At 41.6% G+C, this 25684-nt stretch overlaps 1 protein-coding gene and 1 long non-coding RNA gene across 3 annotated transcripts; one reads left to right on the top strand and one right to left on the bottom strand.

Moving 5' to 3' along the window:
- Nucleotides 1–117: 117 nt before the first annotated feature.
- Nucleotides 118–23823, top strand: GTF2H1 (general transcription factor IIH subunit 1). Of its 2 annotated transcripts, XM_033062201.1 has the most exons (15): nt 118–200; nt 3980–4148; nt 5961–6153; nt 8561–8723; nt 10359–10452; nt 11105–11254; nt 12108–12187; nt 13464–13594; nt 14640–14727; nt 16019–16107; nt 17003–17120; nt 17875–17965; nt 19420–19535; nt 20449–20541; nt 21106–23823. In XM_033062201.1, exons 2-15 carry the CDS (start codon nt 3995–3997, stop codon nt 21190–21192), a joined length of 1647 nt encoding a protein of 548 aa, XP_032918092.1. In that variant the 5' UTR covers nt 118–200; nt 3980–3994; the 3' UTR covers nt 21193–23823. The 2 variants fall into 2 exon arrangements, with proteins under 2 accessions (XP_032918092.1, XP_032918094.1); XM_033062203.1 differs by lacking the exons at nt 118–200; nt 3980–4148 and having other exon boundaries at nt 6088–6153; nt 7338–8723.
- On the bottom strand, nt 971–3966 carry LOC116997461. Its single transcript, XR_004418192.1, has 2 exons — nt 3541–3966; nt 971–3412 (listed from the first exon to the last, which is right to left on the bottom strand). It is a non-coding gene; the product is annotated as an uncharacterized LOC116997461 (long non-coding RNA).
- Nucleotides 23824–25684: the final 1861 nt, after the last annotated feature.

The raw sequence follows: 25684 nt of genomic DNA, 5'->3' as shown, positions 1-25684 counted from the left end.
GCGCCCGCGCCACGTGACCGCCGGGGACGCGCCGCGTCGCAGCCGCTCCCCTGTCACGTGGTGCGGGCCCCACCCCCGGCGCCCCGCGGCCCGTTCCGGTCACGTGCCCGCCCCGCCCGCCCCATGGCCCCGGCGGCGGCCGCGGCCCGACCCCCGTAGCGCCGCTCCCACTCGGAGCAGCTCCCGGCGCAGCCCGCACGGTAAGAGCCGCCGGCGCGGGGCGCGGGGGAACGGCGGCGCCGGGCAGGCCGCGGGGCCCGATCCACCTCACGGCCGCGCTGCCCCGGCGATCCGTCCCCGGGGGCGGCGGGACCGCGTCGCGATGGTGCCGCGGCGGCCTTTCGCCTCCCGCGCTTCCGTCCTGCCCGGCGGACGTGTGACGGTGGCCGGGCCGGAGCTGCGCTGAGGGAAGGGACGAAAGAGGCGGCGGCACCGCCGATCTGCGCTGCCCGGGGCCGCGGGGGTAGCGGGGAGATGGCAGCGCTGCGCCGGCGGCACCGCGGCCGGGGGCACAGGGCTTCCTCCCGGCGCTTGGCCCGGTGCGGTGGCAGACAAAGAGGTGCCGTGGCAGCGCCTTCCCCGCCTGCTGCCGTGGGGCCGGCGGCGCGGGTGTCCTCGGGCCCGTCTCGTGGCAGGGTGACATCTCTCCCGGAGCGTGGGTGATGCGGATGGGGAGAAGGCCGGGCTGGCCCCTCAGGATCGTGCATCCCCCCGCCGTGCTCGGGACAAGCGGCACTGCTGCTACCTCTCCATCCCGCTGACAGATCCCTGCCACCCCTCGGGGTGCTGCTCTGCCCGCTCCCGGACCTGGCAGCGTCCGCGTGCCGCTGCGGGTCAGCCTGGGCCATTGGCACAGATATTCCATGATTCTGCTGTTGCCTGCGGAGAGCGGAAGCCCAGCAGCAGCAAGGCCTGCATTGATCTGTCAGAGCTCTCCTGCCGGGCTGTGCCCACCCTGGCCAAGTCAGGATTATTAAAACATGCAAGCGTTTCCTTTATTTCTGCTTAGAACTCGTCAAAGCCATATGGGAAGAGGCTGGAGTGAAATGCTAGTAACAGAGAGTGTTCAGAACAGGCATTGTAAAAAACAGAGATGAGAGACACCTGGTCTTAAAAGTGGTTAGCAAGATTCACTGCAATGGAGGAAGGATAGCTGTTGGAATTTGATGGTATTTCCAGAAGCTGTGTTTTCTCCCACAGAGCTGGTAAGGGAGGGCTTGTAGGTGGATAATCACACAGATTTCTTCTGGTCTATGCCAACACTGAGGCTTTCTAATAGACCTTGCCCATTGTAAACTGCAGCTGAAATTAACATCCCCAAGACAGGCCTGATGACAGGGTGTACCTCATGGTTAGGGCTTCTGGTTGATCCAAGTGCTTTTAGAGCTGTTGACCAAGCTCTGCTGCTGAGGAATTTAAAATAAACTGTCTGACCTTCCTATTCTAGACAATACTTGAACCAGCAGCTGAAGAACACTAATGCTGCAGCAGATTAAAATTACCATTTAAAGCGGCAAAATAACAGCTTGTCTCTCTCTGCATGTGGCAGATCTTGCCCTGCACAGCAGCAGTGTCATCATCCACAGTACTGATTCCTGGAAACTTCAGATGTTAAATGTAGAGGTTATGAGATTTGGACAGGCACAAGTACATCATTGATGGCGCTCACTCTGCTGCATAGTAAGCCTTACATGTCAAAAAAAAAAAAAAATAAAAGGAACCTGAATTCCATACTGTGTGTGCTTTGCTTAGCAAGGATGTAGCCTTCCCTGTAGGAGACACGGAATGTGATCAGTCCTCAAGCAAGATTTCTATTTTAGAATTTTTCCTGTATTTCTTGTAACATGAAGCCATTTTGTTTCCATTAGTGACAAACTGTAACCTTCCTAAATCCCTATTATTATATAGGTTTTTTTGTTCTTTCTGATGTACTGTTCAAAAGACAGCTCAGGATTTTCTCCATTTTGGGTAATGCTTACTGTGCTTGTGAGTTGTATCATCCCACTGCTACTGTAAATTACTGCAGGAAAAAGGAAGTACAGCAGTGACAGAAAGAAGAACAGCATGAACCAGTGCGCTCACCCTCCCAGAAGGTGGAATGAGCCACTTGTGGGATAATTGTGCTCTCACAGATTGCACACTGCAGGGTACTAGAACGGCTCTAAAGGAGAAGTTGGGAGCTGTTGGTAGTTGATTCTTTGCTTCTGTAGTTGAAAGACTGGGTGTAGGTAGGTGACATGGCGTGGTAGAAAAGCAGAGCAGCTGGCATCGAAATGAGCCTGACTGTGGAAATGCTTTCCTTTTTCTTGTTGTTCTGTATGGGTTTAGTTTCTTTGTATTCTGTGGGTTTGCCTCCATTGCATTGGGTAATAATGACCTTAAAGGACTATAAAGTAACAAAAGGAGAAAAACATCAAATCCCTAGTCTTGCACATGGTGAGGTTTCCAGTCTCTGAGAGTCTGTGACCAGCTCCCTTTTTCCAGTAAGGATGAGGTGCTGATGAGACTGCAGACCTGTAACAGGAAGCTACATAAAATGGTTGTGTGAATAGCACTGAAAGGGAATAATGCTGCTGGGAGACTGTAATGGATTATGCTAGGGAACAGTCCTGAAATCATGCCATGCAGTTTTCTGAGAAAGAAGTATTACCAAGGATGCTCTGAATGTGGCACAGCATGTTCTAGTGACTGCTGCAGTGGTGCTGATGTGAAACTCCACATTCAGCTCAGCATGACTGAACTCTTTAGCAAAGCCTTGGATGGCTGGAATGGTGAAGGAGTGAAGTATAAGTGCAGAGCCCTTTTGCCATTACATCTTTCCATCGAGTGTGTTACTTAATTCATTTGCTATGCTACTGTCCAAATTGTCAGAATAAAATGTCTTATCTTACTTCTGGCTGTTGTTTTTTGGGTTTTTTAAAGAATAAAAAGAAGTATGTGAACTCCAATGCTTAGAACTACCATTTTGTGATATCTGCTAGTAGTGTGATAGTTGATGCAGGTTACAATCTTAACTTTGGCACAGGTCCCAGAAAATATTACAGGTATTCTAAAGCACATGAAACATCTACATCAGCATTAGAAAAGTATTTTGCATATTAGTAGTAAAGTTTATGGTACACAAAATACAGCAACTGGATGCACTAAACCTAAGCAAACTTACCAAAGATGTACGTTTTTGATACGTGTACCAACAGTATGTTTGACAGCGTTTACTCACCATGTCCTTTATCTGTTGCAAAATTTAAGGCTGTAGGGTGAACCTGGAGAGAGGAATGATAGTGACTGCTGGGGAGAACAATGCAGCAAGGATCCAAAGGCATGTTGGATTGAGACTGCTGACAGAATTATCATTGTGCTGTAGTATGTGTAGCATTAGTTCCTCAGACTTCAGAGGAGAGGGACTGGCCAGCTGCAGTCAAGTGTACAAAACATTGTTCAAACCTTGGGCAAAAACCCACCACAGTAAGAACACCCAAGTCTTCCTGGGCTACCTTATCTTTAGCACAGTGAACTGAAAATCCTTGATTTTTCACATACCTTGTATCCTTCCCTTTTCTGAAATGACTTAGCATCTGCCATTCACACTGAAGAAGGGAATTGCTGCCAATGCCAGAGGAGATTTGGAATTTGTTATTGCTTAGCTTCAATATTCTTCCTTGAAAAAACAGTAAAGGGACAGTAAAATGGGAAAATTTAGTTATCAAGTTAAATGTAAGATTTATGGGTCTTCTGCTGGATCAAAAGCAGTATCAGCAATTAATTGGATGAATTATTTGGGTAGGTGGGAATATTTTGTTTCAAGTAAATTTGCTGATTGCACTGAAAGAAAGGAGAATGTTTATCTGAAATACTCCCAAAATTATATAGGCGTGAATAAGTGAATGTGGGCTCTAATACTTTAATATAGATAGGAGTAGTGAAAGAGTTACAGTAAAAATAGTTATAGTTAATCAGCTCAACTATATGTTTTTAATAGCTCATTGTAGCCACAATGGCAACGTCATCTGAAGAAGTGTTGCTGATAGTGAAGAAGGTGCGTCAGAAGAAGCAGGATGGGGCCCTGTACCTGATGGCTGAACGCATTGCGTGGGCACCCGAGGGCAAGGATCGCTTCACCGTCAGCCACATGTATGCAGACATCAAATGTGAGTGACCGCTCTCCTGCTGCACTCAGCACTGCTGCCGCGGCTGTGCTAGTATCACACAAAGCTGCCGTTTAATGCCATTTACAGCTACCTCAGGAAGGTGGCAAGGGGTCCCGAGCTCTGGCCAGGCTCCTCTGTAGCAGCAGAGATCAGGACTCTGGTAAAGTATCACCAGCTTAAGGGTGCTACCACACAAGTTCTATAGCCTTCAGATGTTTAACTTACGCCACATTTACGATTAACTTTAATAAACTTCTGCAATAAATTGAGCAGAAAAATAACTTACATGATATCCTTGTAGAGGGAGGGGTGGGAGGAGGATTGAGGAAGAGTATAGGATTTTCAGTCTAACAGAGAAACTGTCTGACATGTCATCTGTTTAACTGAGTATCTAAAGCTGTTTCAATTTTCTTATAAAATGAACTCAGTTTCATTTTCATCCAACAGACCATAGCTTCAGAAGTGTCATCTTCTGTAGTTTGGCCTAGCTGGTAACATTCTGAAATAAGCATTTGCTGTTGCAACAGCAGAGTACTTGCAAGTCAAAACTAAACAGTAAATGTCTATAGCATGCTGCCTTTCTGGCTCCAGTTAGTGCTCATATTTCATGTGCTCTAATGCCAAAGAAGGAATAAAAAGTAAGTTGTGTGTGTCACTTGGTAATGGTTTAGTGATTACTACTGTTTAAAGTCACATACAAGCACTGCAGCATGATCAAAAGTGTGTGATGAGTCAGAACTAAGATTATCTTTTCTTAAATATGAAAGTGATAGAAGATTTAAAAGCCCTGTTCACCTATAATAATCAACTTCGTGAAGGTTTTGTTTAGCTACTTACTTACACTTAAGCAGCTTGTATTTTAAATACGTGCGTGTATAGGCATTGAAGTATTTTAACTTAGATAACTTGGATGTGCTTTTTGTCATCTGAAGTGAAGAAAGGGTGAAATGTATTTGTAAATTTGTAATAGAGAAGGTGATTTAGTGTTGAACAGGTTCCTATCTCCCACTTGCTTTAGAGAAAGGGCTGATATTAAAAGTTATGTGCCATTTGCAGTGCTTCACTAAAATCACTATAGCACAACAGTCCATAAGCATAGGTGTCCCAGCCTCTGCTCCCTCTGGTTATGAGGATAGAAGCTGGAATTAGGTTTTTCTTATGAGTCATGAGGGTGTAGTAATACCCTGGAGGCATTGGTGATTGACTTGGGGAGCAGTAACTCCAGTAACTTGGCTAACTGCATTTGGCTCACCACTGTAAATTGGGATCCAGATATGCTCTTACCTGCCCTGCCTCTGCTTTCCTACCACTGTTCTTCTGCAGGAGCTGGGCCAGCTGGAAAAACAAAAGGGGGTGCTTTTCAGTGGAGCAGTTCCTTGGTTCAGCTTGCTGCACAAACATTAGCAATCATACAAGAAATGCAGCAGGAAGATATGGAAAGGGGGAATGAGGTCACCTTTCAGCAGCAGCCTGGATGGTTTCCAGGTTAAAGTGTCCAGGTGATGACAGCCTCATTTGCAGCAGTTTTCTAATGGATGCTGTTGGGAATGCAAAGATGAATCAGGACTCCTGAGCAGGAGCTGAAGGATATTGAGCAACAGGCTGCTACTATCTGTGTCTTGTATTTCAGAGTGAACAAGGTGCAGGGTTCAAACTAATTCAAGGGGAAGACTGACTGTTCCATTTTCACAGCTGCAATTCACACGCAGGAGAATGGTATTTAATTGGATGATGAGAATAACTGCTTATAACAAATACTCTGGGGAAGACAGTTTCTTGTATAAGCTTACTGTCTGTCTCTCTGGAATCTAGGCCAGAAAATCAGTCCAGAAGGTAAAGCTAAAATTCAGCTGCAGCTGGTATTGCATGCAGGGGACACAACCAACTTCCATTTCTCCAATGAAAGCACAGCAGTGAAGGAGCGAGATGCAGTCAAGGATCTTCTTCAACAACTGTTGCCCAAGTTCAAAAGGAAAGCTAATAAAGAACTTGAGGAGAAGAACAGGTAAAGGGTTAGCAGCCTAAAAGTCTGTTTTGTTTTTTTTTCCTTCTGACTGTTAGCTAACTATTGGGTATTTCTGTTAACAGTTGTTGCTATTTCAACATGAGTGATACAGCAATTGTTTCACTAGTAAAAATCTCCCTGCGTTCAATTTCAAGGCTGTTCCTTGAGACTTGCATAACTGTCGCATGTTGAGACTACACTTGTGTGCTTAGTGACACATTCTTGAGGTGTAAAGGCAGCCAGTCTGGCTGCCACCCGGTCTTTCTTATGCATAACTATGAGAGGAGAGCACCCACCTGGCAGTCTGTCTCTAGTCTTCTTAAATATATATGTATCAATTAGAAAAACTGCTTGAAAGATTTTTTTTCCCTTTTCCAGAAATTGTGTGGAGCCTGATGATATTTTTTTTTTCCTCCTCATAGAGCCCCCATTTGCCCCCAAATCTTTCCTGATGTTTTATAGATTAGTAAATAGTTAGGTATTTTCATGCATCTCACTTGAGAGGCTGCAGTTTGTTATTTGGCATACAGGATGTTTATTCTAAGAAATATTTTAGAAGATGTTGAGGACCTAAGTCCTTTTCCCAATGGACTCTTGAGATACATTTCCGTTCCTTTAAAATGTTTGTGTTAAACCAGTCCCTGTGGCCACAGAGCTCTCTTCTCTGCATCTTCCCTGATGAGTTTCACTTCATTCTAATGTCTGCTGTGAATCCTGTGTCTAATGGCTTCCATTTCTAAAGACTGTTATAGCTCTGAGCATAGTTAAGTTAAAGCTAGATTTTTCAAAACATGAGAGCATTGCCTCATGGGACAGAGTGGATGTTAACAAGGAGATTTCCCAGCAGAAGGGCAAGAGCCCTTGTGCTGGAGCTGTGACACAATCAGGATTAACTGGTTCCAGTACTGCAGCAACCACTAGGGTCTGCAGCAGTGCAGCCTGCTTTGGCACTGTTCCCATACTCATTTCTTTATGCTATGTGCCTTATTTCTGACAGTATTGATGCTGAGAACACGGGCAGTCTTAGCTCTGAATCTTTACCTTCTTAAATGGAGTTTTACGGCATCCCACCATAAAGTATCAGGAGCTTTTCTAGTTACAGGAAAGCCAGAATCCCTGCATGTATTCAGCCATAGTTTGTTCTCTTGATTAGAAGTCCAATTCTGATGATGGGGCTTCATTAGCTTAATTGCAACAGATAAGGCAGAAAAGATCCAGCCTCTTGTGGAAGGATACAACATCCAGAGTCCCCATGGCACTTCTTCCATTTATTGATATGTGGGAGTTGGGTATGTACCAAAATTCCAAGCTTTAATGAAATAACCAGAATAACAGACTGCTTTCAGCTGTGCTAATTTGTAAGAACTGCCACTAATCCATACCTGTGACAATAAGAAAAACTGGAAAAACCCTGCTGGTTAAAACATGATAGGGCTATCCTGCCACAAAGCTTTCACTTCCACCTCATCCTACTTCATCCTTAGAGCAGCTAAAGGCTTTCATTCTGTCCAGATTGCAGTTTATCCATGTTCATCCTTAGAGCGTGTATCCCTAAGACTCCTGAATTTTTTTTTGGTGTTTGCAATTGATCAAGACCCTGAGGTACATGTTAAAGACTGATGGGGTTATTGGCAGATTGTGAGCACACATGCACACTTCCCTGAAAATTGGGTTTCTAATAGGGTACACAGCTGTAAAAACAGCTGTTTAAATACAAGTGAAGATTCAGGTGCACAGTCTTTGCATTTTGGGTAGTGATACCTGATATGTGGATGATAATTTTTATAAAAATTGCTACCTGGTGGAAGTAATGAGACAGAATGTGTCTCACACTTGTGCTCTGTCTGATTAAGGGATAAAGATGCTACTGTTACCACAGAAACATAAATGAGGAACCATTGGGATAATGTGTTTTAAGGGATCTTATCCCATACATATTTTGTGATCTATACTCTTGCACTAGAATAGAGATCAGTAGCTATTAAATTTAAAGATCTTAAACCAAGAATTGGACAGCACTGAAATCTCCCTTTTTTTCCTCCCCCATCATAGTTCTGTTTTGGAACAGCAAGAATATTCATTGTGCTTTTACAGTTCAGGAGATTCCAGTCCTGGTGTGCAAGGACACAAAAGCACCACAGAGTATTTTAGGACAAGACACAAATCCCACATTAACTTTTTCTTAGGCTTTACTGTTTTCTAACTTTCAGTGTTAACATCCAATTCTTAAGTCTTTTCAGACAAACAGTGCTATTGACATTGGTTGTTTACTTAGTCTTGTTAAGAAATGCACTACATTTTGAAAGAAAAGTTGGTTTCTGTTCCTGTGTGAACTTGTGTTAGTTGTGGAAATGCTCATCACTTATTCTGCAGTATTTCAATTCTATTCAATACATTCTTTTACCAGAATGCTGCAAGAAGATCCTGTTTTGTTTCAGCTCTATAAAGACCTTGTTGTGAGCCAAGTAATCAGTGCTGAAGAATTCTGGGCCAACCGTTTAAGCCTGAATGCAGGGGATAATTCTGCAGCACCTAGTAAGCAGGATGTGGGCATCTCTGCAGCATTCCTGGTATGTTGAACCTTTAACTTGTAGGATTTTAGAGCACACAAATCGGGCAAAGTGAGAGTTCTGCTCATGCGCCTTATTCCCATATACATGAATGTTGTACTGTCCTGGTTCGTCAACATCTCTCTGCTATTCCAAGTGTAAAGGAGGAAAAAAAAGAGTCCTGCTGATCTACAACCTCAAAATGTTGTCAGTTTAAGATGCCCAATTTGAACTTTAAATTGCCAGTAGGCAGATGATGTTTGTGCTGCTGCTCTGCCTTCTGTAAAACGGGAGTGATGTGAATATATGGTCACTAGGTTAAGGTGTATGAGCTCAATAAATTAAAGAGCATATTTGTGGCAGCAATGACATGCATAAATGAAACATAAGGATTTTATTCCCTCACCAGTTTTTTAAACCAGTACATGCTTTCAGCTACTTGAAGAACAACTTGTGTATCTGGAAGCTCACTTTCTCTCTCTTTTTCTCTAACTCAGTTACTTTACTCATTTGTAGAAACTGTGCTTCAGTAAATTCAATGCAGTCTAAAAGTAATCTAGATACAACTTCACATTCCTCACACAGAGACATGTTTCTGCTTCTGCAACAAAATTCAGAGATAGGACTCTTTAGATAGAATCCCACTTCCACCTTTGTAATAACTGTGCACACAGTGGGTTTGGGAGGGAAAGAGGAGGTAGGAATTGTTTAAATTTAGCTGCTAGTTTACAACCACTTGGATTTTTCCCCTTCCTTGGAAAAACCTGAAGCAGTTGCCAAACAAATTTGATTGCTCTGATTTCCTGTCTCCCATTATTCTTACATCTACAGCAAAAAGTAAACCCACTAAACCTTCAAAACTGAAGCATTCTTAAACTAACTGGTTATGTTTGTGTTCTCTGCATTTGTGAAGACTTCTTCGGATATTTGTGTGTCCCAATTCAAGTTAAATCTGGCTCTGCTCAGAATGAGTGTTAGCCTAGGAAGAAGATGGACAAGAGCTAGACTTGAGGTACACAGGAAAAGGAGGAAAAGGCACCAGCCTGTGCAGTCATGTACTTTTCCTGTTTCCGAGAACTGGATGGAACACTCGCCTCCTCCAGAGCTTCCTAGAGATCACAGAGCTCTAAGTTCAGAGTTCTGACTACAGCTAACCCTCAAGCTTTTAATTCAGTGTTACTTACCAGTTATACTGAGATGTTTATAATGTATAAGGGAATAAGGTGTAAGAGCCATAAATCCTTTTTTGTCACTTCATTATAGCCACTGATTATTCACTAGCTGAATTGTTGAGTGAACAATAAAACATGAGGCATATACAGTATACTTACTTATTTTTAAGGCACAAAAATAAGCATAAATTAATTAAGCATACCTTGTTTTGACCAATGAATGGAGTGCTCTTTGCTTTCTAAAGCCTGCAGTCTGCTTGTTATATCATCCCTTAGGTGGCAAGTATAATAATGCAATTCATGTTTGCTCCTTCATTCCTCATTCTAAAATACCTATATATGATCAAATACACTATGGATTACTGGAGGAAGATGATTATCTTACCTGCAGCAGACCTTGCTTGCAAGATGCCAGTTCTTTTCCTTCTCCAGTTAGAGAAAGCATCCAGACACGACTGTTTTTCCCCTGTGTGCTTTTCCTCAGGCTGATGTACGGCCTCAGACAGATGGCTGCAACGGGCTGAGGTATAACTTGACTTCGGATATTATTGAATCCATATTTAGGACATACCCTGCAGGTAAGAGTAGTGTTTTACATACCAAACACATCCATTTAAGATTGGTCTTTTTACTATCTTACTGCAGAAAGACTAAAATGTTAGTCTGAGCCTGGAAGTATAAGGAACCATATCTTCCAGTCTTCTGGATAATTTTCCCTGCCTCATTAGAGGGACTGGAAGAAGCACATTCATATGTTTCATAAAAGCATAAAATATACTTCTGAAATGAAAACTTAATTTTATTAAATGAAAACATTTTAACTTATGTTGACTTTCTGGTTTTTAAATTGTGAGTAAATGTTTGATTCACATAATACTCTCCTACTCAGTGTCCCAATTAATTGTTATTTTTCATGAAATCACCTTTGGGAGGAAAAGAACCTGATTTCCGTCATTTCCCATGCACTGTAATGAACATTGACATTGATTCATTTTGGCCCCTACTATGGGGGCAGCTCAAGAGTGTTCAGGCCACTGTTACATCACTTTTCAAAGCCTTACAGGCATAAATGAGTACCTGTTTGCTCATGCTTAACTACTGCAGTCCCTTCCATTTAATGGGAATGAATGGAGGCAGCCAGAAAGCAAGGAAGCCATCAAGGAAATGGTAACATAAAATACCACTAAGATTCCTGAAACAGTTTGTAATTGTTCTGGGTTTTGTTCACAGTAAAAATGAAATATGCAGAGAATGTTCCACATAACATGACCGAGAGGGAATTCTGGACACGATTTTTTCAGTCTCATTATTTTCATCGGGACAGGCTCAATACAGGCTCAAAAGACCTCTTTGCAGAATGTGCCAAACTGGATGAGAAAGGTAAGCTGAAAGCTACAGATTTGTTGTTTTTTAAAAGCTACAGATGGTCATGGAAAGTTAGCTACAGCTTTGCCATTCTGAGCATGTTTCACAGTGAGAACATTTCTTGGAACAAATTAGCCTTTGGAAAGTGGCAGCACTAGAAGTAAGGTTCACTATAAATTCCATAATATACCATCCCAGTAGATGTATTATGTGCCATCAGTCACCGTGGAATAACTTTGTATACACAGTAGGTTTTGTTATGTGGTATGTGCACAAGTTACAACAGGTACAGCTTTTGTTATACATGGGATTTTAGTAAATGACATACCTATAGTCCAGATTTTCCAGAGGAGTTGCCATGCTTGTTCGCTGAAATTCTAAAATATTATCTGATTCAAGTTTTTTATGAACTTTTGAGATAGGTTTGTGACAGAAATGTGGGGACTTGGGATCACTTACCACCATTCCATAATACATATTTTGGCTAATCTATTAGGAATGCAAAACCCTTCACAAGTCAAGGGTATCACCAGGCAGGGCAGCAGAAGACTGTCAAAATTAGAGGAAACACTATTTTGGCTTCCCAGTTCCCACTACTATATCTCCATTTTTTTTAATCAGTGTTCAGTTATGTGTAGAAGTTGGTGAAAACTGGGCTAATTAGTAGGAAGATGTTTTGGAGTAGCTTCCCACATTGCTTATTTTAAATGGAATTTTAAAAAAGGTTTAAAGTTTTAGTCCCAGTGTTATTTGGGCCTGTGAAGAACCTTTGTCTTCTTTTAAAGATTAAATATAACCTTATTATCCCACAGGTATTCAGTTTGTTTAGATACATTTTTTCATTATTTTTAAAATCTGTTTTACACAGGGTTAAAAGCAATGGTGTCTCAAGGAGTGAAAAATCCTCTGATAGATTTAACAGCTTTGGAAGATAAAACATTAGATGAAGTAAGTACTGGGGGAAAAAAAAAGAAAACAAACAAAAAATCCAGAAGAAAACCCTTCCTTACTTACATTTAAGTGGATCCTTCTTTTAAAACTACTACAAATGTTAATTCTAAAATAAATCCCATACTAGGCAGTTGCAGTGGTTGGGTACTCAACATTCCTACTGTTGTGGGTGTGAAGGGAAATGGAGACTGTGCCCATGGACCTGTGTGGTCACATCTGCCTTGGTGTGCAGGGTGTAAATGCAGGACTTCCCTTTTTTAAAGAATTATTCTTTCCTTTAGCTTTTCTGTCTAAAGTGAACCCTGTTTTTTTCCTACCTTTTAAACCCTGTGACAATATACAGAAGAGTAGCACAAAACAGGATTTGTTCTTTCTTTGAACATTGCTACTTGATTCGGCCTAACTGAAGGACACTTTATACATTGTTATTTGTTTAGCTTCAAATACCTTTTTTTGCTAAAATTGTGACTAGCTTGTTCTATTACCTGCCTCCAAGAACAAGTTCAAACAATTCATATCAATGCTCTACCATAATGTGAAGTAACTCAGAGCTGTGCTTTTCTGCAGTTGATTTAACTGAAAGTGTTCAGTTATAGTTAACAATGAAGCTACAATTTTTAGGTTTTTGGTGGGTTTTCTTTTCTTTTTTTTCATTTTCTTTTTGTGGGGGTTGTCCAAAGCTAGCATTCTGAAACTGGGCCATGAGTTTAGGATAGGTGTGTTTGAAGTGCTCTGCAAACTGCCCTGATTTGCTTTTGAGGCTGGTTAACAGTAAGCATGAATCTGCCCATGGGGTCAAGTGCCATCTGGCATATGGGGAGCTCTGCCAGCATTTTAAGGCTTGAGGTTTTTTGAATTTTCTAGTGGTATCACATTCTCCTGACAGGTGTATTTTAACCTGTGGGCTGCTGGTGTCCCCCTAGGTGTTAAAAAGCAGTCAGTCAAACAATTGCTGTATTTTCCTTGCCATCAATGCTTTTTTGCACAGGTGATCCTTTTTTTTACTAATTCTGTTTTTAGTTATATCATGGTCTTATAGAATTACCTGTATAAGACTTGTTACCTTCTCTCTGACACCTCTAAATTGCCAAGTTTTAGCAGAATAAAACAGTCACTGGAGATTTTTCAAAGTACATAAGGAGATGGTGTTGCAAAGGTAGGAAAATGATGCTGTGGATGATGATGCAGAGGAGGGGGCTTCCTGACTCAAGTGAAAACAGAATTGTCCTGCTGCTCTGGGGGCAGAAAAGAATCAATGTTGTTTTCTTTGTAGGGCTATGGTGTTGCTTCTGTGGCCTCTACATCAAATGCCTCAAAGTCTGCTAGAGAAAGTAGCAATGCTGCCATCATAAAACGCTTTAATCATCATAGTGCCATGGTCCTTGCAGCTGGCCTCAGGAAACAGTAAGTTTCAGTGTTGTGTAAAAGATTTTTGGAGTAAAATTTAAGAAATTTCCAAAACAAAAGCACATCTTCAGTTATTCATACAACCTTTTCTCTTAATTTTTCAATGAATGAATTATTTTCCTCAAAAAATGAAAATACCTTTAGGTTTCATTTTACTTTATAGAAGTTTTTCAGAGATGTTTGAAATGACAACTGCTATTTTTAACTGAGTTATGTTATAAAGCAGATTAAAAAGGCAAGAATGTGTCTGCATTAGATGTCTAGCCCTGTAGAAAGCTGCAGAAGTAGTGTTCTGTGTGCAGATGAGGTCTGGTACAGGGAGTTCCTATATCCTGCCTTCCAGGAGCAGGTCTGCTGGGGCTTCCTGCAGTGTGGCATAGGTGGATCAGATGAAAGACTCCTCAGGTGCAGTACCCTGCCCCTGATCAAAAACACTTGTCAGGTCATCTGCTCTACAGCTGCTTTCTGGACAATCAGCAAGGATTACTGCTCTACCCAAATCCTACAGACCTTAACTGTGAGAGATCTTAGTTAATATTTCCTTCTGTTTAGCTGGGCTCCCTCGCATTGTTCTTCTGTTTTTCACAAATTAAACACTACACCTTAAGCAATCTCTCCTGGGCACAGTGTGTTTCTGTTTCTCAGTTCAGGAAGGGACAACAGGATAGGTCTCTTGGAACAGCTGTATTGCAGGGCTCCCAGAGCTCTGCTAATACCTGGTTGCATAATTGTGTATACAAAGTGTTTCTAATTTAGCCATGATTTAGCTGTGTCCCACATGCACTGTTGGCATGGTGCTGTTTCTGAAGAGAGGGACCAGCACCTTCCCCTGCTGTTGAATTTCCCCAGTGACAAACAGGGTTAATGTGAGCAGTTGGCCCCCCCTGTCTACATCAACTGCTAGAAATTGAGACATATGGGGGAAAAAGTATGTGAACATGCATATTAAGTTTTTGAAACAGATGTATTTACTTTGTCTCTAGCTTGTATCTTAAGTTTCCTGTGAGGTGAATTCTTCTTAATGCTGTTTCTCTATTTTAAGAGAAGCACAAAATGACCATTACAGTGAGACCAGCAGTACGGATGGAAACTCCAGGGATTCAGATTTCTTTCAGCCACCACTGAAAAAGGTATAAAGTTAGCTGATGTGATTCTAACTGAATGGAACTGGAAGCTCTGTCTCTCAAAAAATTGCTGAAAGTTCCTTACCTGTTTTATGACACATCTGAAGTGAAACTTTTTTAGCCTTGTTTAGAAGTATATAAAATAACAACCTGACAGCCTGTAAGAAGCCTTGTTACCTCTTAGTGAAAACAAATGTTACACATTGAAGTGTTGTGTTGTTTATCTCTTCAGTAGTGCCCAATGAAAGGAAAGATGCTTCAGATTGGACTCAGAAATCTGGTTCTTTCCATTTGCTGCAGTTCTATTTTCAGCCCGCTTCCTTTTGTTTCTCTTTCAAATACCTGAAAACTTGTAGAGAACATCCATCAGAAAAGGATATTGGTGTTCAAGCTCCAATATTACCCTGTCACGTGTGTTGTTTGTGGAGGGGAGGATGAAACTGGCACGTGACAACCTTCATCTTATTCAGAAGCTGAAATGAGGTTGAACTGAGAATGTAGTGACATTCTGGTGCAATGAAATACAGGGCAACAGCCCGGTCCAGACTAACCAGAGCAGCTCACAAAGTGGAAGAGTACTGTAATTGCTTTAAAACTGAATTGAATACTCTTCCTGGAGTTGACAGCCTAAACAGAAAACATCAGAGAGACTCAAAACTTGGCTGTATTGTGAGAAAACCTTGTAGAGTACATGTGTTGTTAAATGTTGGGGTAGTCTTTGACTTTCCTCAAAAGCTACAAGTTTTACTGAGCAGAAAAATATATAGCAAGGCTTGAAGAAATGTGATGAAAAGGGGATTGAAAGAGTAGCAGGACAGTAGGAGACTTCAAAAACAGTTTCCTAGTTGTACAAAGTGTTGTATCACTGTGCTGTTACCTCTCACTGCTAATACTCCACAGCTCTGCTGTCCCCAGGTAGCTTGCGGTAATTACTGTGGTTTTAGTCTTATACTCCTATACACCAACTATTAAATCATTAGTATTTCTGCTAATCTGGTGTTAGATGGACAAAAATAGCATGAATGATTATCTGTGTGTACTTTTTGGAAGTATTGGATTGCCTAATTTTAACCAGAATCCGGAGAAAAAGCAATGGTGCCAAGACTTCCAAATGGCCCATCCTGAACAACATTGGGCATCACTCCCTCTGGAGGGTAGGCATGAGTCATTCCATACCTGGGTTTTCTTTAAGGTTTTAGTAACCCTTCAGCTCAAACTTGGTGAACCAGATGAAAGCACTGGATGTCTGGACTTGTGCCTTCATTAGTAACATGTATCATTATTTGGCTCATTTTAGGTAAAACTGCAGGAGGCCATTGAATATGAAGATTTATCAAAGAATAATACCGTTAAAACTATTGCACTAAACTTAAAGAAGTCTGATAGGTAAGTTAAAATAATGCACAGTAGAGCCCGTTTATCAGGGGTTTCATCATAGCCCACACAGGATCAGCTGATTTAGTCCCTGCTGTGCCACACTCAGGTGTCTTACAACTAAGTTTACAAACCTAATACGAGTTTTTGCATAAACCAGTTTCCCTCTTAAATTTGTAGTCTTATTTCTCAGAGTGGTTGGGATAAGAAGGGACATCTGCAGATCATCTAGTCCAATGCCCCTGCCAAATTCCATCTTACTTTTCAGAGAGTTGAGTCTCTGTAAACCAGCCTGAATTACCTTGATGTGTAATTCCTGTGAAAGCCTAACAGACTTGTGTCACAGTTCAGACCATCATTACAGCTTTCAGTGGAAAAACGTGTTGCATATGAAAACATAAGATGTTCCAAGAAAAATCTACTCCCAGGCAAAAAATGTGCAATTAGGATAGTTTGGACTGCTCACTGGTCTAGGATTTTTCTGGTAGTACTCCTCTTGTTTTCTAGACTTCTGATTTTGAGAACCATAGATGAAACATCAGAAAAGGAGCAATGCTACCAGAAAGTGAATGGTTTCATGTGTGCACCTAACTTCATTTAGCTTAGTTTCAGTTGAAAGTGATACTAATTGCTCCATTCTAATGATATTTCCAGAACTTGGTGGCAGGGGTAGCTTTTCATTGGCAAAATTATGATCACAGATTCAGCAATAGAAGCTATTATTTGCTGCCTTACCATCCCTAATCCAGCCTCTTCCCATGTGGCAATATTGTACTTTATCAGTAAATAGTGTCAACAATTGCAAAACATCTAAAATTAGAAACATTAGAAGAACTGTCCAGAAGTTTGCTCTCTTGCTTTACCAACACTCTTACTAACAATACTTTTCCCTTTTCTCACCTCACAGGTATTACCATGGTCCAACTCCAATTCAATCACAGCAATATGCAACCAGTCAGGATATAATTAATTCATTTCATAGTATTAGACAAGAAATGGAATCATATGTACCCAAACTAACTCAGGTATGGAAGTATATTTTAAAAATACCTCTCTTGATCTTAGCTTAGCATCTTGCTTTCTATACAGTTTTGTGTCTCATGTCTACTGAAGTTTCAATTTTTCATGGTAAGCTTGAATTATCTCCAGTTTCTATTAACTGTTTTATCTTATAGGTTTAGGTGATACCTTTTGAGCTGTTACAGGAAACAGAGTCATTGCTGATGCTCAGTTATATTCTTCTGTTCCTGCTTTCTTTTGAGGAAATGGTCAAGGTATAAGGTAGTAAAGCAGGACAGTCGTGCACAGGCCAGTGTATTGATCCCACCCTGAGAAGTTTAGGAGGTTACAGTGAGCAGGTTTTTAACTGAACTGGTCTTTTGCTCCTAAATGTACTTAGGTTGTCAGCCTGCTGTGGGCTGTGCAGAAGCTCTGTGCTGGCACCTGGGGGGCAGCAGAACCCTGTGACCAATCTCCCCAGCCAGCAGCTGAACTTAATCTGTTTGTGAACCTAGTTTGGCCCTAAGTAAAGCAGCCACAATTCTGCTACACTTCTGCATAGTAATGCTCTGTCTTACTTTAGAGTAAGCGCACAGCCAGTTCAAGGTCTAGGCAGAGAAGAGGTTATAATTAATATGGCAGTTTTCACTGCAAATGAGCTCTAGCACATAATTCTAGAGAAGAGCAAAACCTGAACTTCCACATGTATTCAACTAATCTTGTTTTTAAAAGAATTTATTAGAAAAAGTGACCTGAAATACTTGTTCCCTTTCTCTCCAGGTCCTTTCAAGTGGTGATGCTGCCAGCACTATTGCAGTCCTGTCACCTGGAGGAGCACTTATGCAGGGTGGAACACAGCAAGCCATAAACCGTAAGGATTTGGGAGATGTCTAATGCTTTAGTTGTATCCTGTTGCATTGCACAGAACAAGCTAGCTTGCTATTTCATCTCTCCCTTAGAAAATGTTACAGTGATAAAGGAAAATACGGAAACATGTAGCTGGAGTAGTACTGGGTTACAGCAACAAAAGCAAAGCAACAACCCAGCCACACCATGGGGGTGGTAATGGCTGCACTGGTGCTGAGGCAGGTGAACGAGAGAACATTTTACATAGCAACTAATGAAGGAAACACCTGATAGATACCAAGTTGTCTTACAGATACAGGGTTTTACTTGTTCAGTGTTTCTGGCTTTTTTCCTGGACTGTAGAATACAACATATTCTATGAAAACTCTTAAGGAAGCAAAGCCTAGATAATTGTCTGAAACTAAGTTTTTTACAGCCTCTATTTAAGATCCACATTTTGCTATTAAAAAAGGCAATTTCCTTGTACACTGCAAGGGCAAATCAGACAGCCTCTCCTTCTCACACCTCCATTCAGCCACCCCTTTTCCCTGTTGTCACATTGCTGCCAGTTTGAGTTCCTGTCTCTTTAGTCTCACAGGAGATGAATCCCTGTTCTCAGGATTTATTACAGTTTTCCACCTTATCTTGTGTTATTTGATCTAAAAAGAGGAGAAAGTGATTCAGACAGCTGAAAAAGCAACTATGAGTTCTTTATGGTACTGAAAGGAGTCAGCAAGCAGTGGTGAGGCTTTCTTACCCACCCTGGTTGACAGACTGGGTGCTATACTTCACTTCTTTGAGCCTGACTACCACTTCTTTCTTTTAACAGTCTCATCCTGAAATTTGATATTCACTCTTCTGTTCACTGTGCTCATCTTTAGTGACTACTTGTACTTTGGGTTTTTACAGCTGTGATGCTTTCCTTGTTCTTGAACCCTGACACCCTTTTTTCTTTAAGAGTGCCTGGGGCACAGGTTTTTTTTCCTGTCTGGATTTTTCATCTTCCACATACTGTAACCATATTGTCAACATAAGAGAGGGAAAAACTTGAAGCACCCACCACAGAGTTCTTAGTACTGTGCTGTGAGGACATACACAGTGCTGGTGCCAGCAGCAGCACTGCCACACTGTTAGAACAATAGAAATATACTGCTTCTAATCCTGGATTAGGTTTGGTGTCCATTCTTTGCCTGGCATGGATCTCCCTAAATAATACACCAGCTTCCAAGTATAGAGCCATAAATAGCAGCTGACTCAGTGTAACAGCTGCTGATAGTCTTGATCTAATTGCTGCTGAGGTGTGAGGCACCTCAGTGTTCCCTCCCAGCCAGTCTTTCTGTGACTATAGTGGAAGCATACATCACTGAGCTCCTTTGTCAGCCTTAGCTCTCATTATTCATTCATTATTCTCGTTATTCATTAATCACATAAACATGAGATTGTTTGAGTGATGTGAAAAAACCCTTTTTCCTGTTGCAGAGATGGTGCCAAATGACATTCAGTCTGAACTAAAACACTTGTATGTGGCAGTAGGGGAACTGCTACGACACTTCTGGTCCTGCTTCCCTGTTAACACACCATTCCTAGAAGAAAAGGTAAGGCAGAGCTTCCTTTTCTGGCCCTGGTTATGATGTGGTTTAGAATGACCAATGGTTTAGAATGGCTGTCATTACTGAAGTATAGAACTAATACACATGCTTCAAACCAGTAGAGCACTTACTCATCCCTAGAACTGAAGGTCACAAAATAATATGAAACCCTATTTTTCACAGCAGTTCTGTTGGTACTCTTAATTAAAATCATCCTTGTCTGTGCCTCCCTGTTAGCTCCCTTTAGGAGCAGTAGCTGTAGCCAGTTTCAAATAGAAATGGGCAGCTCAGTTGCAGCTGCAGGGTTCTCATTCCAGTTCAAAACACTAAAACTAAAACCTCCCTTCCCCAGCTCCAAGAAATAATCTCCACAGTAACAGTACAAGCAAGTTTCCCTTGTTCTTCTATCCCTTGCAAAAATCATTGTCATGCAACCTTCAGAACACACACTGCTTTTGAGAACTAAGTTGCCTTCAAGGACAGATGTTTGTCTATAGCCAGGTCCATGATTATAACTATTTTTCTGTTGATTTTGACCTCGCTTGGATAACAAAGATAAAAATTTGCATTCAGGTACCTTTGAATGTTGGCTGCAAAACACAGCCTGAAAATCCAAAGTCTTTACTTGAAGCAAAAAGCCATTTTGTGAATATCTTATATCTATTTATTGTGTTTATTAAGGAAGTAATAATCAGAGTGGCATACTGCACTTCCAGTCATATTGCACTTATCTCAAAAACAAATACAGAGAAGTGGTAGAGACTGTTATTTGAATAACTTTCCTTCCTCAAACTACACAAACTTGAAGTAGCCTCTAGAATTAGTTACAATGTGTTTTGTTGGAGAGCAGTTAAAAGAAATTAAACTTCTGTCTTACTATAAGTCTTCGGTATTGTAATATTGTTTCTGTCTCTCTCAGGTTGTGAAAATGAGGAGCAACTTGGAAAGATTTCAGGTTACAAAGCTCTGCCCATTCCAAGAAAAGATTCGGAGACAATATTTAAGCACAAATGTAAGGACAAAGTGCTCTTTAATTATATGGGTGCATATTAACAATTTCAGTCTTAACTATGAGAGGATAAGAACTTGGTTACTTCTTACCCTAGGGGATTTTTTTTGTTGACTAGGAAATGAGCAGAGGGAAGTTGGGTACACATTTAAGCAGTCACCTCTCCCTGTCCAATTGGCTGAGTGATGCTAGCAACTGACCAGAACTGTAACTTGAACTTACAGGAGTGATAGAACAGAAAGGGAAGTCATGTTTCATTTTCCACTTCCACCATGAAGTAGAACTTGAACAACTTCAGAACTCTCCCTCCATGACAGATTTGAAGTGGTCACAGACTAAATATGAGAACAGATAGCACAATGGGGTGTCACTTCCCCCACCCTTTCAGCTCAGCAGCTCTGTGCACTGCTCCCTCTGTGGATATTTTGTAACAGAGCCTCAAGTTCCTTTCTCTGATTTTAGCAAGATTACTCCTAGTGAATAAAAGGAGGAATCCACCTGGAAGGGAGGGGAAGGGATCTGTTTTCCAGCAGCTGGGACAATGTTTTCTTGTTTTTCCTGTTTCAGTTGGTAAGTCATATAGAAGAGATGCTGCAGACAGCCTACAATAAGTTCCACACGTGGCAGTCCCGGCGCATGCTGAAGAAGACGTGAGGGCACATCCTGTACAGGTCTGAGAGCAAAGCCTGCAATAGGGTAGGACTACAGCCTAGGTATGTGCAGATCTTAGAGTTGTTGCAGGAAGACCTGCAAGCTGTGGACTTCTGGAAACGATGCTAACTGAACTTGCACATTTTTGAAAAAGAACTGAGATTAAACTTGAAAACTGGGGAGAAAAACAAGGAAGAACCAAAACGGAAGAGCTGAGGCGCAAATATATTTAAAAGACACTGTTTACTGCAGTTACTCAGGAACTGCTTTTGATTTGCATAAGGAGCTGCTTTCAGAAATAAAAAAATTTAAAGAGGGTGTATTATTAAAATTTGTTTTTCTGTCTAATTTTTTTTAAGAAGTGTATGGCACAGGGTAGATCTCAAAAGTTTTTCTTCACTGGATTCTGACATTTTCTTGAATTCTGTTTGTACTTTCTGCAACAGTTTAACAATGATGTTTTAAAACATAGCTGAGACTGTTTTTGCTTCAAACATCTGGGAGAGCATAGCTGTCAGAAGACAAGCTCCTGCCATATGTTTCCCCACCAATTGGAAGCAAGAGACATTGCACTGAAAGCTGTTTATGGTCTGGGGTCCCTAGAGGTACACAGAGGCAAACTTTTGCCTGAAGTCTTCGATTTTTATGCAAAAATTTTTCAGCCATCAAAGTTTTGCATGTTTCCTTTTGAGTGCAAGTGTGTGCTACTGCAATTTTTTTTTTTTATGGTGGCATTTGTTCTGAGGAGAGAATGCATTTTTAAAAATGAAGTTAAATAAAGTTTCTTACAAAAGAAATCATTTATTTTCAATTCTTAGGCATTTTTTATTTCTTCTCCTAAATCTGTTTTCCTTCACCCTTCCCTTTTGACTATTACACTGTTTTTGGCGAATTGATAATCATTGCAAAGAGAAAAATGTGTTATTTACACAGTGTCCATAGGTATTGGGAATCTGTGCCATACTTTGTTCTAAATAGAATCAGTTCAGTTTCAGACCAATTTGTCTTGTATTAAATGTGACTTAAATGCAAAGTAACCCCCTTTTCTATAATATATGCAGTTTAATGACAACCTTGTATTTTTTTGTCACTTTGACTGGACAAAAGCCCAGTATGGGCTACTGAACTTTTTTACTTCAGATTAAATGTGACTGTTAAAGGTGCATCTACTACAAAGACAAATCAGACAATATGTATTCAAAGTAAGCACAGCAGTGTTCAGTACAGCAGAAGAAATTCCCCAAACCTGCATGATGGCTCAATACTACATTTTGGTATGATGCTAAAACATGGTAGTATGATGTTGGGTGGATAATTATTGAAAATTTCTACAGCAGAAAAGATGTATTGGTGTAGCCAAGTGGGTGCTTGTTCTGTGCTGCTGCTCCATTTATGCAAGAGGGGTTTTTTCTTTAACTGATGCGTGGAAGTCAGCAGCTTCTTTTGACCCTTTTCTTTCAGATTTTTGTATTATGCTATAATATTTTGGTAAAAGCTGAGTTTCAGTTAAGCATCACTGTCTGCACCAAAGTCCTCTTCAGAAATGTGTGCATATTGTTCAGCCTTGTTCCCTATCTGCTGCTGCAGATCCATGCATGATCCCTGCTCTGTGCCGTCCGTATGGTTCTGCTACAAGAAATGACTGGGCTCAACCAGAGATCCCACTGGTCTTGACAGGGTGAAAATGTCACTGAGAATTAACAGATGTAGTACAGCACTTGGGGGATGAGGTGCACATCTTGTCAGGAGTTGCCTCTTGTGAGAATTAAACTGTTTCTCTAAATTTTAGGCTTAGGTTGTAGCCTCATGAAGCCAAATCCCCTTTTTAAGTGCAGGCAGCTTCCAGAAAAAAGGGTAGTTTTGTTCTCCCCCAATCCAAAGCACTTGGTCTAGCAATTCTGGAGCCAAATTCCAACTGTTCCTTGAAAGATAACACACCTTCCATCATATCAGAGGGCTAGGGTCAAGAAAACAGGTCTGACTTACATTCTAACTATGCCTGAAGCTATGAACAACACATTTAAATATTAGACTGCACTGAGACTTCATTTAAAAAAATCCTAGGAGAGTTTTGAATATGGAACTAATTCACCTTTAATTGGAATGTATTTAGTGTTCCTGGAAAGACTGGGCAAAATGGTTAACATGGTGAAAAAGTGTCAGTGCATCACAAGAACATTTTACAGCTCCAAGGACTGATGTTTATCACCATTTTGGGGATGGTATTACAATAGCTTTAAGTTATTATAATGATATCAGGCTATCAAAATGTACCTTAATGACCAGAACAAAGGGGAGGAGGACTATGATACTAAATTCAACAGTTTTGCCTAATGACTGTACAGGCAAGGCTGCTATGCACTTCATATTGCTTTTTCAGGTATTGTGGCAATAAGGCACAGGCCCCTCCTCAAGTAAAGGGAGGTAAACTAAATATTCTTTCTACATTGTGTTCCCTTTTCTGTAGCATGGTCCAAAACACAGATTCATTCCTTAAGTTTTGAAACTGAATCATCATGCATTATATTACTATTGGAATCTTTATACTGACTTGTATTTTTAATGAGAATTCATAAAACTTGTATCATTGGCATTGATCTAAGATTTGTAGAATAAACCCTACTGAATTCTGAAGTGAAGTCTTCTCTAATGCCTAGGCTGTGTTTTCTGATTGAATTAAATCCCTAACAGTCTCATTGAGGTCTAAATTGGGAGAACTGTGTCTAAGTCACGTATCTGTCCCTTGGTCAGCAAGGTCAGCAGCAAAAGGGTTACAAGTAGTTATTGTCAAATTGTTTCATTTTCAGGATTTGAAAACTTCTACTGCTGCACAGGGAATCTACACCATTATTAGTGCTGCTGTCCCTCTGTTCCCTATCATACAAAAGCTGCTTTAAGTCTCCAGGGATTAGTACTCTGCTTGCTCCGTATATTGATGCAGCAGCTGTTGGTTCAGGAGAGCTGCACAGGAGCTTTGTCAGTCAGTCACTAACCCAAGGTTTGCTAGCAGTGGAGAAAGGATAATGCAGATACTAGCCTGTGCATTTCAGCAGAAGAAGATACTTAGATGTGCCACAAAAAAGGTTGGGCTAATTCTCTCCCAAGAGCTCTCCCCAGTCAGGGAAAGGAGGTGACAGCCCTCCCCTGCAGCCACCCTACAAGTAGCTCCTTACATGCTGACAGGATAGCTCTCAAGACTGTCATCTGCAACTTCCTGGCAAAGATCTCACCAAGGCCCTGGTGTGCTTTCCCAGATGGAGGAGTTTCTTCACCACTCTCTGCTTAAGATGCCCTTTTTAGAGCTACAGTTATTTTCCTTACTTACGCTAAGTGCATCCTTACAACTTCTAGAAGGTGGTAGAAGCTAGGAAGCTTTCCTTATCCTTGCCCAAACTCCTATGGAACAGCTGCTTTATCCAGAAAGTCACTTGCAGAAGCAGGGAAGGTAACAACAAGAAAGCTTAAAATCCAGTTTTCCATTATCCATCCTGTTTCCCTTTCTTAAGGGAAGGGCCTGCCCAAGCATCACTGTGGCTTAGGAGCCTTTGTATTGCAAGAGTTTCAATGGGAACCATGATGTTCTGAACTTGTTTACATGCTCTCCCTCACCCTGCAGCAAGAACTGGAGCTTGATCCAAACAGGAGACAGCAACTTTTTGAATAGCAATCAGACATCATTGGTGATCTAACACTGATCCTCAATAAACCCAGTGACAGATGTTCTTACAGCTGGGCTCAGAAGCCTGGGGAACCACCTAACCCAAATCTCCCACATGTTTTTCAGGATACTGCATTTCCTCTCAGCTCTCTGAGCAAATCATCTCCCCAAAAGATAGCCAAGCCCTTGTCTGTCTGCTGACAGCAAGGGAATTTGTTAACATCCTAGATGGAAGGTGAAGGTGCTCTGTGGGGCCTCTTAGGGTGGAAGGGGCCAGACCCAGAGGTGCAAGATGCAGCCAGCACAGCTGACCTGGCTGAAGGAGCCAGAGGCACAGAGCAGAGCCCAGTTACCTCCTGGGCACTCCTGTGCCCAGCCCTGGGCAGTGAGCACCCCACAGACCCCTGGTACCCTCAGAGAGGGAGCTCTGTACGCTTGCAGCCTGCTCCCCAAAGCCCACACCGTGCCAGTTCTCCTTTGTGCTGCTCTCCAGGCAGCTTTGGGCTCACAGCCAGGTGGCAGAGTGCCACCACAGTGATGGGAAAAGCACCTTCAGGAATGCAGCTGGGGCTCCTTGCTGGCACTAACCCAGCCACATGCTCTCAGCTGCTGACTTTTCCCCCACAAATAATTCCATCCCCTCCAAAACCTGAGAGCCTTCTGGTCTTCTTCTCCCCATAAAAGTCCACATAACTGTGGAAAAGCCAATCTACTGCAGTAGTTCAGGTGTGAGCATATCCCCAAGAAAAAACATCCTGGACTTAGACCCTGTCCTCCCTGCATGCTCGTCCTGTTGCTTCATTATCTCAGTCACAGCCCTCACAAACCGTAAGTTAA

The sequence above is a fragment of the Catharus ustulatus genome, chromosome 6 (assembly GCF_009819885.2).
Source record: "Catharus ustulatus isolate bCatUst1 chromosome 6, bCatUst1.pri.v2, whole genome shotgun sequence".
Lineage (NCBI taxonomy): Eukaryota > Metazoa > Chordata > Aves > Passeriformes > Turdidae > Catharus > Catharus ustulatus.
Note: the sequence above shows the minus strand (reverse complement) of the source record. Positions and strands in the feature narration are given on the sequence as shown.

What these genes read in the sequence shown, in the direction of transcription:
- GTF2H1 (XM_033062201.1), top strand. Translation starts at nt 3,995, where the DNA reads ATGGCAACGTCATCTGAAGAAGTGTTGCTGATAGTGAAGAAGGTGCGT. An exon ending in ATTTAGGACATACCCTGCAG is followed by an intron (nt 10,453 to 11,104) that starts GTAAGAGTAGTG and finishes TTTTGTTCACAG; the next exon opens with TAAAAATGAAATATGCAGAG. An exon ending in AACTTAAAGAAGTCTGATAG is followed by an intron (nt 16,108 to 17,002) that starts GTAAGTTAAAAT and finishes CTCACCTCACAG; the next exon opens with GTATTACCATGGTCCAACTC.